The sequence below is a fragment of the Bubalus kerabau genome, chromosome 15 (genome assembly GCF_029407905.1).
Source record: "Bubalus kerabau isolate K-KA32 ecotype Philippines breed swamp buffalo chromosome 15, PCC_UOA_SB_1v2, whole genome shotgun sequence".
Lineage (NCBI taxonomy): Eukaryota > Metazoa > Chordata > Mammalia > Artiodactyla > Bovidae > Bubalus > Bubalus kerabau.
Window position 1 is genome coordinate 58,323,776 of NC_073638.1, and position 14,728 is coordinate 58,338,503.

Consider the following 14,728-nt stretch of genomic DNA (forward strand, 5'->3'; position numbering starts at 1 on the left):
CATATTAAAGAGAGAGAGTTGTAAACAATCACTTTTACAGTATGGTTCATAAGAAGGAAGAGGGTACTTATCACCGTGTTGATAAACTAATGAAGGAAATGCCTGGATTCCTCAGCCCCGGGAGAGGCTTGTCTCTCAATTCCTGAATATTCAGGAATTAATAAGGAACAGAGGATTTCTGACAGATCCAAAACAGCACACAGGAAGCCTCCTGTTAAATGCTTCCTGACAATCCCCCCTATTTTATTATATTTGTAAAAAAGGTCCTGACCAACTGAGTTTGTTTAGTATTAACCAACCTTATAGAAAGGCAATGATAAACAACAAATATAATTACCAAGACAATCACCAGAGTTATAGTTCCAGACCTGATGCTGTGAGTCATATTTTGCCTATGGCTATAATGAAAGGAAGTGGGACACAGTCATAAAATATGACTGATTATAGTGAAAGAAATAGTTACTATGCAGCAAGTTTTCAAATGTCCCATTGTTCAGGCCCACTCTGTTTACCGAGGACGATTCTAGGATGAGGTGGGGCTAATCCACCATCAAGCCACCCAAGAAGTCCTTTGTCATGGTAATGTTGCACCGTGGTGTCCGTGACCTTCTAGGTCACTCGTGTAACTTAGTCACACACCGTGTAATTAACCCCTTTTGAGCAGTTAGATAACCACAAACCATGGGGTCCCCAGTCAACCATGTGTTGAGTTTTTAAGACAGATGGAGCCAAAAACAATATATCATCCATATAGTGAATAACAAGAAAGTTAGGAAATTGCTTTTTCACAGGCTCAAGGGTTTTGGCAACGTAGTACTGACACATGCTGGGAGAATTCATCATCCCTTGTGGCAGTACAGTCTATTGGTACCGTTTATGAGGTCCAATACAATTAGGATAAGGGAGAGAGAAAGCAAATCTCTCTCAGTCTAATTGGTGTAAAGGTATATTAAAAAAGCAATCTTGTAAATCAACAATAATAATAATATGCCAATTTTGAGGAATAGTGGTAGGTGATGGGATTTTTGGTTGTAATGCACCCATAGGTTTTATAGATGCATTAACTTTTCTAAGGTCTCTTAGGAGATGCCATTTGTTAGATTTCTTTTTTATAACAAAAATAGGAGAGTTTCAAGGAGAACAGGATTTCTCAATATGCTTTAATTCTAGTTGTGTATCTATAAGTTCCTTGGCCACCTGTAATTTCTCTTTTATTTGTCATAAACCTTTTTTATATCTTTGCATTCATCATTTTATTTGCCATAACTTATATCTTTTTATTAAAAGCATATATCTTACTTTTTTTTAGCAACTATGGAGTGTCTTGTATATTAGCATTTTATAGATTGGTGAATATATTTATTATATCATATTATAATATATATCTATATATATATTATACATTATATAATATATTTATTAATAGTTTAAAATCTCTTTAGTTTTTCTGTAAGAAAAACTTTTTGTAAGGGAAGTTAATGTTCAGTAATTAATGTTTTAAAATCTTATTTTATTTGGAAATGACCTAGTTATTTAATAAACTTTTATTATTTAGTTTAGTACAACTTTAGAAATTTAAGTTATCCAAATCTTAAGAGATTATTTTAGATTATAATAATAGATTATTCTATTAAAAATATAATTATTTTTAATAGAGTTTATCTAAAAGTTTTCATCTCATTTATATATTTATATATATATAAAGAGTTACCTTTTTGTTGACAAATTTAATTTACCTTAAACCTAGGCATAATAAAAGTATTATATAATGTTGATGACTTAAGACATGTCTTAATTAGATTAGCAAACAATTATATTTATATTATATTTATATTTAAATAAACATTATATTTAATATTGAATATTTTTCAGTTCACGTGAATTTGAATTTAAATAGAGCTCTTTAACTTCATATTCTCTAAAAACAAAGCTGGTATATCAACGGCAGCACTGCCAGATGTTGAGGGTTTCAGGGAAAAGATGGAATTTGTCCCTGGTTTTTGTTGAAGGGGATCTGGGGGGTCCCTGCTTGGAGTTTTATGGAATGGGTTTTCCTTCAGTGTCAAATTTAGACTTACAATCTTTGGCCCAATGCATATCTCTATGGCAGCAAGGGCAGATTTTTGGGGTGTTTTTTTTTTTTTTTAGCTTTTTTAGGTAAGTCCCTTTTTAAATGGTTCTTATTTCCACATGTAAAGCATCTTTCATTTCCCTTTCTTAAGGCAGCAACCATTGTTTCAGCTAGCAATTGCATCTTTTGAGTTTCTGATCTTAGATTGCGACAAGCCTTCAAATAATCAATAATAGTCTCAGTCTCACAAATTGGAGCTATAGCTTTTTGACATTCCTGATTTGCATTTTCATAAGCAAGTAATTTCTCTAGTTGCCTACTGGCTTCTTCTCCAATTACAGTATGGGAAATAGCAGTTTCTAATCTAGCTAAAAAATCAGCATACATTTCATTAGGTCCCTGAAATTTAAGTAAGTGATTAAGTAAAGTAGAAAAGTGATGGGGCTTTCCAGCCATTTTACCCATATCTTAGTACTTACCGGCCCCAGTAGGCCGTTGAGGTCACTCTGTCCGAATCTGTCACGTGTACCAGGCTCCTGTTTGGGCACCACTTGTTGAGGTGTTTTAATAGACCAGAACCTGGTGGTCAGGACTCAATGATAAGAAAGTAAAAGAGAGAGAGAAAGAGGCTGATATTCCTTGGTTTACACGGAAAACCAATAAAGCCCTTTGACACAGGGCTTGTGTCGCTCATGAAGGCACCTGGCGCCCTTTTGAGGGGGGGTGAAGGCACAGCGCGCCTTCTCAGGAGGGTCTTAGAAGCCTGGGCAGGAGAATGAGCACGACAGGTCTCTGCACTCCAAAGAATTAGCCTGAGAGAGAGAAAGAGAGCAAGACACGGGGACCAAAGCTCTGATGGAGCAAAGGTCTTTTAATCAACATGGTGTGGGCATATATACTGTCTTACAAGGTAGTTATTCTCAGCAAAGATAAAAATTAAAATTCCAGACTTACAAAACATAGGCGATCCATATTAAAGAGAGAGAGAGTTGTAAACAATCACTTTTACCGTATGGTTCATAAGAAGGAAGAGGGTACTTATCACCGTGTTGAAAAACTAACAAAGGATATGCCTGGATTCCTCAGCCCCGGGAGAGGCTTGCCTCTCCTCTTAATTCCTGAATATTCAGGAATTAATAAGGAACAGAGGATTCCTGACAGATCCAAAACAGCACAGAGGAAGCCTCCTGTTAAATGCTTCCTGACAGTCATCCCTAGCAATGGGGGCAGAATGAGTCTAGGAACTGAGATTTGAAAGTTCCTGATTTGGCTGGATCCAGCGAATTTGGGCCGGAGAAGGCAATGGCAGCCCACTCCAGTACTCTTGCCTGGAAAATCCCATGGACAGAGGAGCCTGGTAGGCTGCAGTCCATGGGGTCCCTGAAGGTCGGACACAACTGAGAGACTTCCCTTTCACTTTTCACTTTCATGCATTGGAGAAGGAAATGGCAACCCACTCCAGTGTTCTTGCCTGGAGAATCCCAGGGATGGGGGAGCCTGGCGGGCTGCCGTCTATGGGGTCGCACAGAGTCGGACACGACTGAAGCGACTTAGCAGCAGCAGCAGTGAATTTGGGCATCAGTTAAAATAGCACAGGTGTGACTGTTACACTTTCCATTTGTGGAGTATTTTTCTCTTAAAAAAATTCCAGAGCTTTTACTCAAGCTTAAAAGTGCCTGTGTCATTGGTTCTGAACTTATTTTTTTTTAAATGCTATGAGAAAACAAGGAATTCTTTCTGTCTGGATCATGACAGAGCATTTATCTTGTTTACTTTTAGTCCCTGTGTTTCTGTTTACAGCTCATGAAATACTCTCATCAGAACAAAGGTCCCAGCACAGATAGGTGAAACCACAAACCCAAGCAAATAGCAGAAGCCAGAGTCCATTTGAATTGTTAGAAGTCAAGTTCAGACCTGATCCTCCTGAGGGTCCTTTTAACACTGATTTGTCATAGCAGGTAGCTGACAAGGTTTACCCCCAAAGGACTAGAAACATGGGCTGCGTCATCCAAAAGGCAGAAGTGCTGGATGGAGCTCACTTGATGCGAATCATCTGGCAGGATGGTACAGACTCTATCTACCCGGCTGTGTGGCTCCGGGACAACTGTCAGTGTCCCGACTGCTACCTTGATTCGGCAAAAGCACGGAAACTTCTTATCGAAGCTCTTGATGTGTACGTTGGGATCAAAGACTTGATGTTTGACAGGAAAAAGGTAACTATCTCCAAATTCTCTCTCCCTGCTCTCTTAACTTAAATAAAAGGTCTAGACTCAAATAATTCAAATAATGAATTATATTGTATTTAATATATGTATATATTATATATCAGAGTCAGGAACGTGCTCAATTAGTCATGTCTTGGCAACCCCATGGACTATAGCCCTCCAGGGTTCTCTGTCCATGGAATTTTCTAGGCAAGAATACTGGAGTAGGTTGCCATTTCCTACTCCAGGGTATCTTCCTGACCCAGGGATCAAATCCACATCTCTTGTGTCTCCTGCATCGGGAGGCAGATTCTTTAACACTGAGCCATGTATAAAAAAACAAGACTGCATAGTGCCTGGTGCCAAGTCAGCATGCTCACTATGGGAAAGTGTCTGCTAATATTATTACTATTTTATTACTACTACTATTATCTTTAATTAAATATACAAAGTTGCTCATTATTCCGTCCGTGAGTGGCAGCCTTGAAGGTACAATCAAACTATTTCTCTAATACAAGGAATGCTCCCTACCTCAGTTTACTCATCTAGAAATGAAGGATACTAACAAGATTTGTTCCTAGAGATGATGTGAAGACTGAATGAGATAATGTGGGTAAAATGTTAGCATGTGGCTGGCATACAGTGAGCACTCAAAAACTTGTATTGATTAATATTTTTAGTCAAATTCGTGAGTAGACGTAAAAGACTTCGTATGGGATTCCTGACAGTTCAGCTCTCAAAACCACAAAGCAGACATGGCCCCAGCCTGTTTCTCTCTTCCAAATTTGCTAGGATGGTTATCAGAAGAGGAAGCGTGACCAGCAAGGTTATCTACCCCACCTCTGTCTTCATCTTGAATCAAGGACTTTACTGCCAGAGTTCACTGCTTGCTAGCTGTGGGATTATAACCATGTTATTTCCTCTTACTTGCCTCACCTGAAAATGTGAATATTAGTTATAGCTTCTCCCACAAGTTGTATGAGGACTAAGTGAGTTATGTTTATAGTGCTCCTTGTATAGTATGCACTCAAAATGGTGCTATTCCTCCTATTATTATCTACCTCATCATCATCATTACTATTTCTGATATTCTTGGCAGGAATCTTAATTGATCTCTGACCTCAAGTCATCACAGAAAGTTCAGGGACCACGGGTTTTAAGAATATAAAACAAGAACTTCAGATCTAGCCAGGTTTTGTTTCTTGTGTAATATTTAAGGGGCTTCAGACCTCAGCTGTATCTCCTTGGCGTTCAGTTTCTTCCTTTGCCAAAAGTTTATTCTATGCTTTTGAGTATATAAGTTAAAAAACAGAAGGAAAAAAATCAAGAGCTAATTTGATTCTCTGATAACCTTACATAACTTTCAGAAACAGCAATAGCAGAGAACCAAAGTACATAGAAGTATAGTATATGTTTATGTGATATTTGCTTTCTGTATTATAAGGTTCATATCATGTGGCCAAATGACCATTACAGTGAATATGGAGCTGATTGGCTGAAGAAAAGATGCTTTTCACAGCAGGCCAGAGAAAAACTCCAGAAAGAATTGTTTTTGCCAGGTAACCTTGCTACGGTTTTCAGATTTTAACCTTTAAACCTCATATGGTAAAAAAATTTGCTCAGAAGCAAATTAAAACCCTTGTACCCTGGTTAAAATATTATTGTAATTTATGTGGAATGTTTAATGATTTACCACACAGATCATGCAAGTAGAGATAGAAAGAAACATAGAGCAGGTCTAGACATTCTAGAACTTAGAATTTTCCACTGCAAAAGAAAAGAAATTTAGCAAATTTGTATCCTTGTCATCTAACACGAAAACTTTCACTCCACAGACAGTCCATAAGTGTCCCTGCAAAGAAGCAGGATGAATCAAAGGCACACTTGTTCCTTAACAGTTTTGTCTGAGGCCAGAAAAACACAAGATCAACAAGGCAGATATTTCTAAACTGGCATCCACAGATAAAATTATGTGATCCGTGAACCTCATGAAATAGTATACACAGCATTGAATGTGCATGTGAGTGTGTGTGTCAGGCTTGTGCACAGCAAGTTGCTTGGGGAGAGTTTATATGAGTCTCAAGGGAATCTGTGACCACAGAAATATTCAGAAAGTCTCCACTAGACAGATTCAGTCAAAAAGGAAGACTTCATTCTCTTAAAAAAAAAAAAAACCTTCCTTTCAGTCTTTTTTCTTGAAATATAGTTGATTTACAATATGTGTTAATTTCTGCTGTACAGCAAAGTGATTCAGTTATACATATGTTAGGTAGGTAGAATAGGGGAAAAGAGTCCAAAATGGCGGTGGCTAAAAGACAAGGAAGGTCAAAGGAAGGTCCGAGGACCAGAGTGAAAACTTCAGGCAGAACAAACAGCACTCCTAGCTAAGCCCAATTTGCATAGGGCAGGCCCAGGTGGAGGAAAAAACATATAAAAGGAGGAGCCAAAGCGCTTTCTCGCGACTCTCTCTCCCGCGTGCATGCGTGCGCTCTCTTTCTCTCTCTCTCTCTCTCCCCACCCCCCCCCATGCACTCCTCCACTCCCTTCTCTTCGAGTCTTGGATTCTCCTGCTATCTTCTAAATAAAATGGAGCTGTAACACTGATTTGCCTAAGAGCTGTAACACGGTTTGTCCAAGACACAAGAGCTGTGATGTGCCGAGGGCTTTAATGTCCATTGCTCCAAATCTTTGTTGTGATGAGACAAAGAACTGAGGAACATACACTCGCATGACACATATAAATACACTTTTATTATGTTCTTTTCCATTATTGTTTATCACAGGATGTTGATATAGTTCCCTGTGCTGTACAGTAGGCCCTTTTGCTTATCCATTCTACATATAATAGTTTGAATTTGTTAACCGCAAACTCCTACTCCATCTTTCCTCCAATCCCCTCTCCCTTTTAGCAACTATGAATCTGTTCTCTATGAAGAAGGTTTTAATCTTGATCTGAGATACAAAATAAGCACTTAACAAGATAGAAAGTTATTTTTTAAATACGACTTTTCAGAGATATACAATAATACAACTCAATCAGAAGTGCTGGGGAGAAGTGGGAAGTAGTAATACTTTGTGCATGCTCAGTCGTGCCCATCTCTTTGCAATGCCATGGGCTGTAGCCCACCAGGCTCCTCTGTCCCTGAGATTATCCCAGCAAGAATACTGGAGTGGGTTGCCATTTCTTGCTCCAGGGGATCTTCTTGAGCCAGGGATTGAATCCGCATCTCCTGAGGCTCCTGCACTGGCAGGTGGATTCTTTACCACTGAGTCACCTGGGAAGCCATTACAATTTTATTCTCTGCGTATTTTGAAGATTTGTATCATAAGATGATGTGGTCAAAGGCAATTTTGAGAACAAGCTGATTCCTATGTATTTACTAGAATCTTGACTTGCACAAATATACTAACAAGGTAAGTTTCCTTGAACATCCTTTTCCACTGTTAACCAGATATATTGGACCACTGTCCCTTTGGGCAACTGATCGGCCTTATTGGATTTTGTAACACATCTCTTCTGGGGATTCTGAGTCATATACCAAGACACAGATTTTTACCTTACTGCTTTCAAATCTGAAATTCTCAAACATGTATGGTGACTCTGCATGGTTTTCAGTGCTAGACTTACAACAGTGTCCTAGGTGTGGAGATATTAATAATTAGCCCACTTGAACCCTACAGCTTCACCTTGCCCTATGGTTATCAATAGGGTGTGATGTGGTCCCCTTCCTGTTCAAGGATAGGCCTCCATCCCTTAATCTTACCATTCTGACAACTGACGAAGTTTTGCTCCAGTGCTTTCTGTCTAAACCATCAGAAACCCATTTTCCTCTTTATCTAGTCAAGCTAGCTGGTGGAATCCAGATGGATATCCAAGGAAAGATGCTTTTCCTGCCTTCCCCCAGTGAGTTCACGGTTAGATTCTTCAAAGAGTCTCCAATTACATAACTGAATGGAAACTGTCTGGGTCAAATAGCAATATCACAAGTGTATTTTTTTTTATTATTTATTTTAGATTTCTTCTGGTACTCAAAATATTTTTCCTTAACTCTGCCTTAATTTTGTAATCCCGTTGGATTTTACTTTCATTTCCTTCAAGTTCTTTTGATGATCTCAGGGAATAAAAGCCAACTTTTTATTATTACAGCTTAAGCTTTTAAGCATTGTAAGAGTATATGGCCACCCCCTCCATTAATATTTCTTGACAAGCGCAGTTTTATAGCTTGCATTTCTCAGGACCATCAGGCAGTAGCAGGATGGAAATGATACTACTTTCAGTTCAACAGTGGAAAAAACAGGTCACACGGACAGGCTGCAATCAGAAATCGTATAAGGAGAACTGGCTGTTATTTAGACAATGGAAACTATTTTAATGGTTTAAAACAAGATCGGATTTTTTAAATATATTCTCAAGCTGCGTGGTTGGTAGGTAAAAGAAGAAATTAATGGACCATTTTTAAAATATTGCTTCTGTGGCTTTTTGCCTGTAGAATTTGGCACCTTATTTCCCTGCCATTGCATATTTTCAAACATTCATACTCAGAACAAGTAAACAGACTCAGTTACATTTGTGAAAGAGCTTTGTTTTTGGTCCTCAGTGGCAGAGTTTCCTCTGTTGCTCTTTCCTTAGAGTGAAGAAAGACTTTTAAAATCTGATGTCAAGATGCAGATTACTTTTCCTTGATTTTCCCTTGGCATTAGATGTTGCACTCAGAAATGGAAAGACCATCCACCAGAAAAAGCTCTTGTCTTGGGACAGTCACAGCTGGGAAACATGGATAACAATCATTCTCTCATACATTTCTATTCAATTGCACCTATCTTGTGCTGAAAACTGTAAGGAAATACCAAGTTTTAAAAAGACATATTGCAGGACAGCAATGGAGACTTTGGCCACCTGATGCAAAGAGCTGACTCATTAGAAAAGACCCTGATGCTGGGAAACACTGAAGGCAGGAAGACAAGGTAATGGCAGAGGAAGAGATGGTTGGATGGCATCACCAACTCAATGGACATGAGTTTGAGTAATCTCTGGGAGATGGTGAAGGACAGGGAAGCCTGGGGTGCTGCAGTCCATGGGGTCACAAAAGAGTCAAACACAACTGAGCAACTAAACAACAGTAGAGACGCAGACGTAGAGAATGGACTTGTGGACTCAGTGGGGAAGTAGAGAGTGGGATGAACTGCAAGAGTAGCATTGACATATATACACTACCATGTGTAAAATAGATAGCTAGTGGGAAGCTGCTGTATAGCACAGGGAGCTCAACTAGGGGCTCTGTGATGACCTAGAGGATTGGGAGGGAGGCCCAAGAGGGAGAGGAGATATATATATATATATATATATGTGTGTGTATATATATATATATATGTGTGTGTGTGTATATATATATATATATATATATATATACACTTATAGCTGATTCACATTGTTGTACAGGAGAAACCAGTACAATATTATAAAGCAATTATATTCCAGTTAAAATTTTTTTTAGAAAAACATGGATTCTTCCCTAGAAGATTTATCCCACCTAGGAGGGGACATCAGCCATGGAAACAAATAAGTATAGTACATTAATTTAAGTACATGAAGACGTGCATAGAAGATTTATTAGAATGCAGAAGGACTCTGAAGAGATAAGAAAATGCGACTCAAATAAGACCTAATACTTGAACTGGGTTTTGAAGAATCCATTTGTTAGACAAAGATAGAAAGTAAGGAAATTCTCAACAGAGAAAAGAACAAAGAAGTATAATAGAGCAGGGTAGGTTTAAGAAACTGCAATTAGTTTAATATGGATGAAGTTACAATTGTTAGGCAACAAAGAAGGAAGTGTCTTAAGTGCCCTACTAAGAGGCTCAACCCTAAACCCTAAGGCAAGGAAGTTTGCTTAGCACCAAGGTCAAGTATTTTTCCTTCTGTTAGTTTTTCAGGCTGATTCTCTTCTTATCAGGCCAGAGAAATGATTGTTTATAAATTTAAGAAGAAGATGGCTTTATCTATTTTTTTAGGATGCATTTTACATTTTCATTTTTAGGATGCATTTACATTTAGGATGATTTTTACCAAACACATATAATTTCTCAAGTGCCTATGAGATTGTGAATGTCTCCTTAGCTTCCTTTTGTTCTTAATGCATTCTACCCTTCCCTTTCCAGTGTACCCCTTTGGTTCTTAGTTTGTATTTATCTTATTAAAGAGGGTGAAGAGATCAGATCTGTGATGTAGAAAAATCTTGGTCATGGTCTTCTGGGCTGGATGGATTGGTGTGGGGAATGCTCAGGAGCAGGGTAACCATAGTATGATCTAGAAATCATCCTGTAAGAAACATTAAGAACTTAAACTAGGGAAGTAGCAGAGAGCACAGGGATAGTATTTGTACTCAAGAAAAATAGATGTTAACCTGGAGGACAGGAGGTTCTGGCCCTCTAATCTTTACCCATTTAAATCCAAGCCTAGCATGTGAATGTTTCCAAATAGATGGACATAATTGAAGATTTTAATAAAACATTGGAAATATGAAGAATTTTTCTGAAATTGCTTTTTAGCTTTCATGAGAAATTGGCATGATTATACACTCATTTTTGGTGACTAACTTTAAGATGCAAAATTCCCAAAATAAAACTGATAGGACTAAAATAGAAGAGAATCAATGCATAATGTAATCTTTTGTATATGAACCTAAATATCTGTTCTTTTTATTAACATGTGGTGGCAGAATGAATGCTTGTTTTCCTAGCTATCTCCTTGAATTGGTACTGGAATATTTGTGTATTACTCTCTGACAGCAGTAATATTTGTTATCGCAAATTGAGATTTAAAAGGTGTTAATTTGAAGAAAATCTTTATTCCAAAGAAGCAATCTGCTCAGTTTTGTCAGCAATCCAGAAACTAAGTATGTTACAGCACAGTCAGAAAAGAATATTTCCCTTCATTTCCATATGTCCCTCTTCTATCAGAGCAAGCCTTCACCTGTGTACTTTATCAGATTACAACCCTTCAGTCCATAGCTATGACTCCCTTCTTTGTTTCAAAAGGAATATGCCACAAGAGGAACTGAAAACTCTCAAGTAGCTATAAGGGTTCTCTAAGATCTCTGTGGTGATTTTGCATATGGTTAAAAAAAAAAAACAGAGCTCCCCCTTTCTAATAGAGGGCCATATGCATCCTTGAAGATGAAGATTTCTATTATAGTGCAAAGAATAGAGTTGGTTTGGTACACAGCCTATTTTTGTAGAAATCTGCCCCAAAAGCAAAAATTATTATCTTTTTAAAAAATGAACAAGTAATGTACACAATAAATATGCCCAATTTCCTCATAATAGTTCACCCATATCCATAAACGTTGCCCCATCCTTCATCCATTCTTAAACCCCCAGAGGTGGGAATTAGCAGGGCAAGTCAGGGATGGAATGAAGGTATCTGTTTCACTTATTACTTGGTAATTATGAAAAGGACTGGGAGGTTTTTTTTTCCAAGCTATCTTAGAACGTTCCAACTGTATGAACTACCAGTCAGAATGGCTTCAGAAGAGCTCTGTTAAAACAGATGCATCAGAGCAATCAAGCCACTGTGTCACATTGCCAAATATATTGCCTTCCCAGGAAAGACCTAGTATAAGTCACTCAGGCCCACACTCTGATGCACAGGTGGGAGAATGGCCCAAAGTCTTCGTATGTTTAAAAAGAAAGTCTCTATTTTGCCTGCCATATGTGAAATGAACCTACCAAACTTCAGAGAAATGTGTTTGGGGCTTTGATGAAATGAATACAGGTATCTTAAATGCTTGTAAGTTTACAAATGCATATTTTGCTGCCCTTTTTCTCTGTGCCATAGTGATGTCTTTCAATATGTCCTGTTCTTTTCTGAATCACATATCATTTGTTATCACACTCAGTTTCTGCATTGCACTTGAGAAACGAGGGCATAATATCTGAAGGATCTAACATCCCTGTGGACTGTAAGTCAGTGAGTCCGAGATGGGAGATTCACAGCCTGAGAAGCACCCTGCAGTATTGTATACCCAACAGAAGCCCCCAGGCTGGAGGTTGTTTCCACAGCCATCTGCCTAGTTTGGGGTTCTACTTGTAAACTCTAGGTCAGATCCTTTTTCTTTTATGTTTTTTTCATCTCCATCCATACTTCCAGCTAGAAAACACATAATCATATACTCAGAGATATGTATTAAAGTATTAAAGATAAAGTCTGTTTTGAAGCTGGACACATTACAAAAATACAGGGCGGGGGGAAGTCCTGTGAACTACATCTATTACTTTTTTAAAATTTTTAGGTAAGAAACATTAATTATATATTTTTAATCATTTTTATTATTTAACAACTTTATAAAATAAACTATCATATCATCATCCAATGTTAGTGCAAAATAGGACTTTGAAAAGTTCGTGTCTTTAAAAAGTTGGTATCTTTAAAAGCCTTGAAAAAGTTTAAGGATATTTTTGAGAATCTAAAGTAAATCTATTTTGAGGAAGAATTATTATAGCCTATTCCCTTTTCATAATTTTTCAGTATACCTACCACATCAAAAGTTAAGGAAAATATACTAATTTCTTTATTCTTGGAAAAGTAATTATCTAGAGTTACACTAAAGTAAATTTATTTCTTTTATTTCCCTTTTCTTTCAAACAGGGAAAAAGTAAAGTGGGCTTTCTCCAATGAGTGAAAAGCTTCCATTTCTCACAAATAAGACTTACTTTTTCTTGCAGCATGGGAATAAGTTTTGTAACATTGGCAATTGGATGGCAAATTTAGAATTTATAAATTAAGAAAATTCTAAAGTGTGGCAATTTCAAGAAGTAAAGTTGTATTGCTTTGTATGCAGGCTTCACTTTACCAAACCTACATATAGGCACATAAGTTATAAATTTAATGTCATTTCTGCTAGTGCCTACACATTAGGAGATTCACCAACTGGGAAAAAAAAAAAAGGACAACTGATTCTGATTAAAAAACTATTACTTCTCACTTCTGGTTCTACTTTGTTCTTCAAGATGGCAGAACATAGTGGAACAAACATAGTTTGGAGTAATAGATATCTTCATCATACTTAAATTTCTTTAAGATTCCAGTTCCGAACTTTCAATATGTCCATGGAAAAAAATTAGTTTTAATTTCTTCTTAAATTTTTCTATCCCCATAAGGAAAAAAAAAAGATTTTGGAAAGACTTTTGATGTTGCTGTTCACCCATTCTGTTGATTTGCCTACTTTCTAGCTGAGCAAATTAGTTAAATAATTTTTAGTCTCTATTCCATTCAACGATTTCTCTAACTTTAACCTTTTGCTCAAAATTCTGTATTTTTCCCAATCTGTAACTTTGCTGTGAATCAAAAGAACAGTATAGCACTGAATTAAAAGTACTCTAGAACCTAAGTCTTGCTAGATCTGTGACCTTGACCAATTTTCTTAACTTTTCTTGTTCCCAAATCTTTATCTGCACAATGGAGATGGGACCAGCTTACAGCCTTGAAAAGCACCACACTGAGTGAAAAACGATGTCTCACTTTACATATGACCTCACTTCATCTTCAGAAGGTTCCCTTGAAAGCAGCTGTAAATACTGATAACTATAGAGAACAGCCTTGAGAGGCTTCTTGACCTTCTTAAATAGTATATCAGTTTACAGAAAAAGAAGAAAAAAAAAAAAGCACAATCCTATTTTTTTTTTCCATCAGCTATCAAGCTTCCATGTTCATTGCCTGTTTGCCCAGAGAAGACTGACATTCAAAACGCTATAGGTGAAAAAGATTGTATAAGTTGTCCTTCTTGCTAACCACCTAGTCAAAGCCTTTTGTTATCTCATACTTGAGTTACTGAAATAACATGGCCTCTGTGTTCACCCCCAGCTTGCACAACCCTACAGGGTTATCCTCCGGATGCCCATCATTATCTTCCCTCCCCCAGCCCTGGTGATTCTCTGCAGCACAATACAGTCCAAAGTCTTCCCTGGGACCTTCTAATCATCCCACAATCTAGACCCCCATCCACAAGCATGTGGATTCTTCAGTTCAGTTCAGTCCAGTCACTCAGTTGTGTCTGACTCTTTGCAACCCCATGAATCGCAGCACGCCAGGCCTCTTTGTCCATCACCAATGCCCGGAGTTCACTCAGACTCATGTCCATCGAGTCAGTGATGCCATCCAGCCATCTCATCCTCTGTTGTCCCCTTCTCCTCCTGCCCCCAATCCCTCCCAGCATCAGAGTCTTTTCCAATGAGTCAACTCTTTGCATGAGGTGGCCAAAGTACTGGAGTTTCAGCTTTAGCATCATTCCTTCCAAAGAACACCCAACACTGATCTCCTTTAGAATGGACTGGTTGGATCTCCTTGCAGTCCAAAGGACTCTCAAGAGTCTTCTCCAACACCACAGTTTAAAAGCATCAATTCTTCGGCACTCAGCTTTCTTCACAGTCCAACTCTCACATCCATACATGACCA

General features: G+C 37.9%; 1 protein-coding gene across 1 annotated transcript in view; it reads left to right on the forward strand.

Annotated features, from left to right (window-relative positions):
• Window positions 1-4,065: 4,065 nt before the first annotated feature.
• Window positions 4,066-14,728, forward strand: part of BBOX1 (gamma-butyrobetaine hydroxylase 1) — a 65,627-nt gene continuing 54,964 nt past the window's right edge. The window contains exons 1-2 of the mRNA XM_055547703.1: window positions 4,066-4,284; window positions 5,720-5,834. Coding sequence (XP_055403678.1) covers window positions 4,066-4,284; window positions 5,720-5,834 — 334 coding nt within the window. The remainder of the gene's footprint in view (window positions 4,285-5,719; window positions 5,835-14,728) is intronic.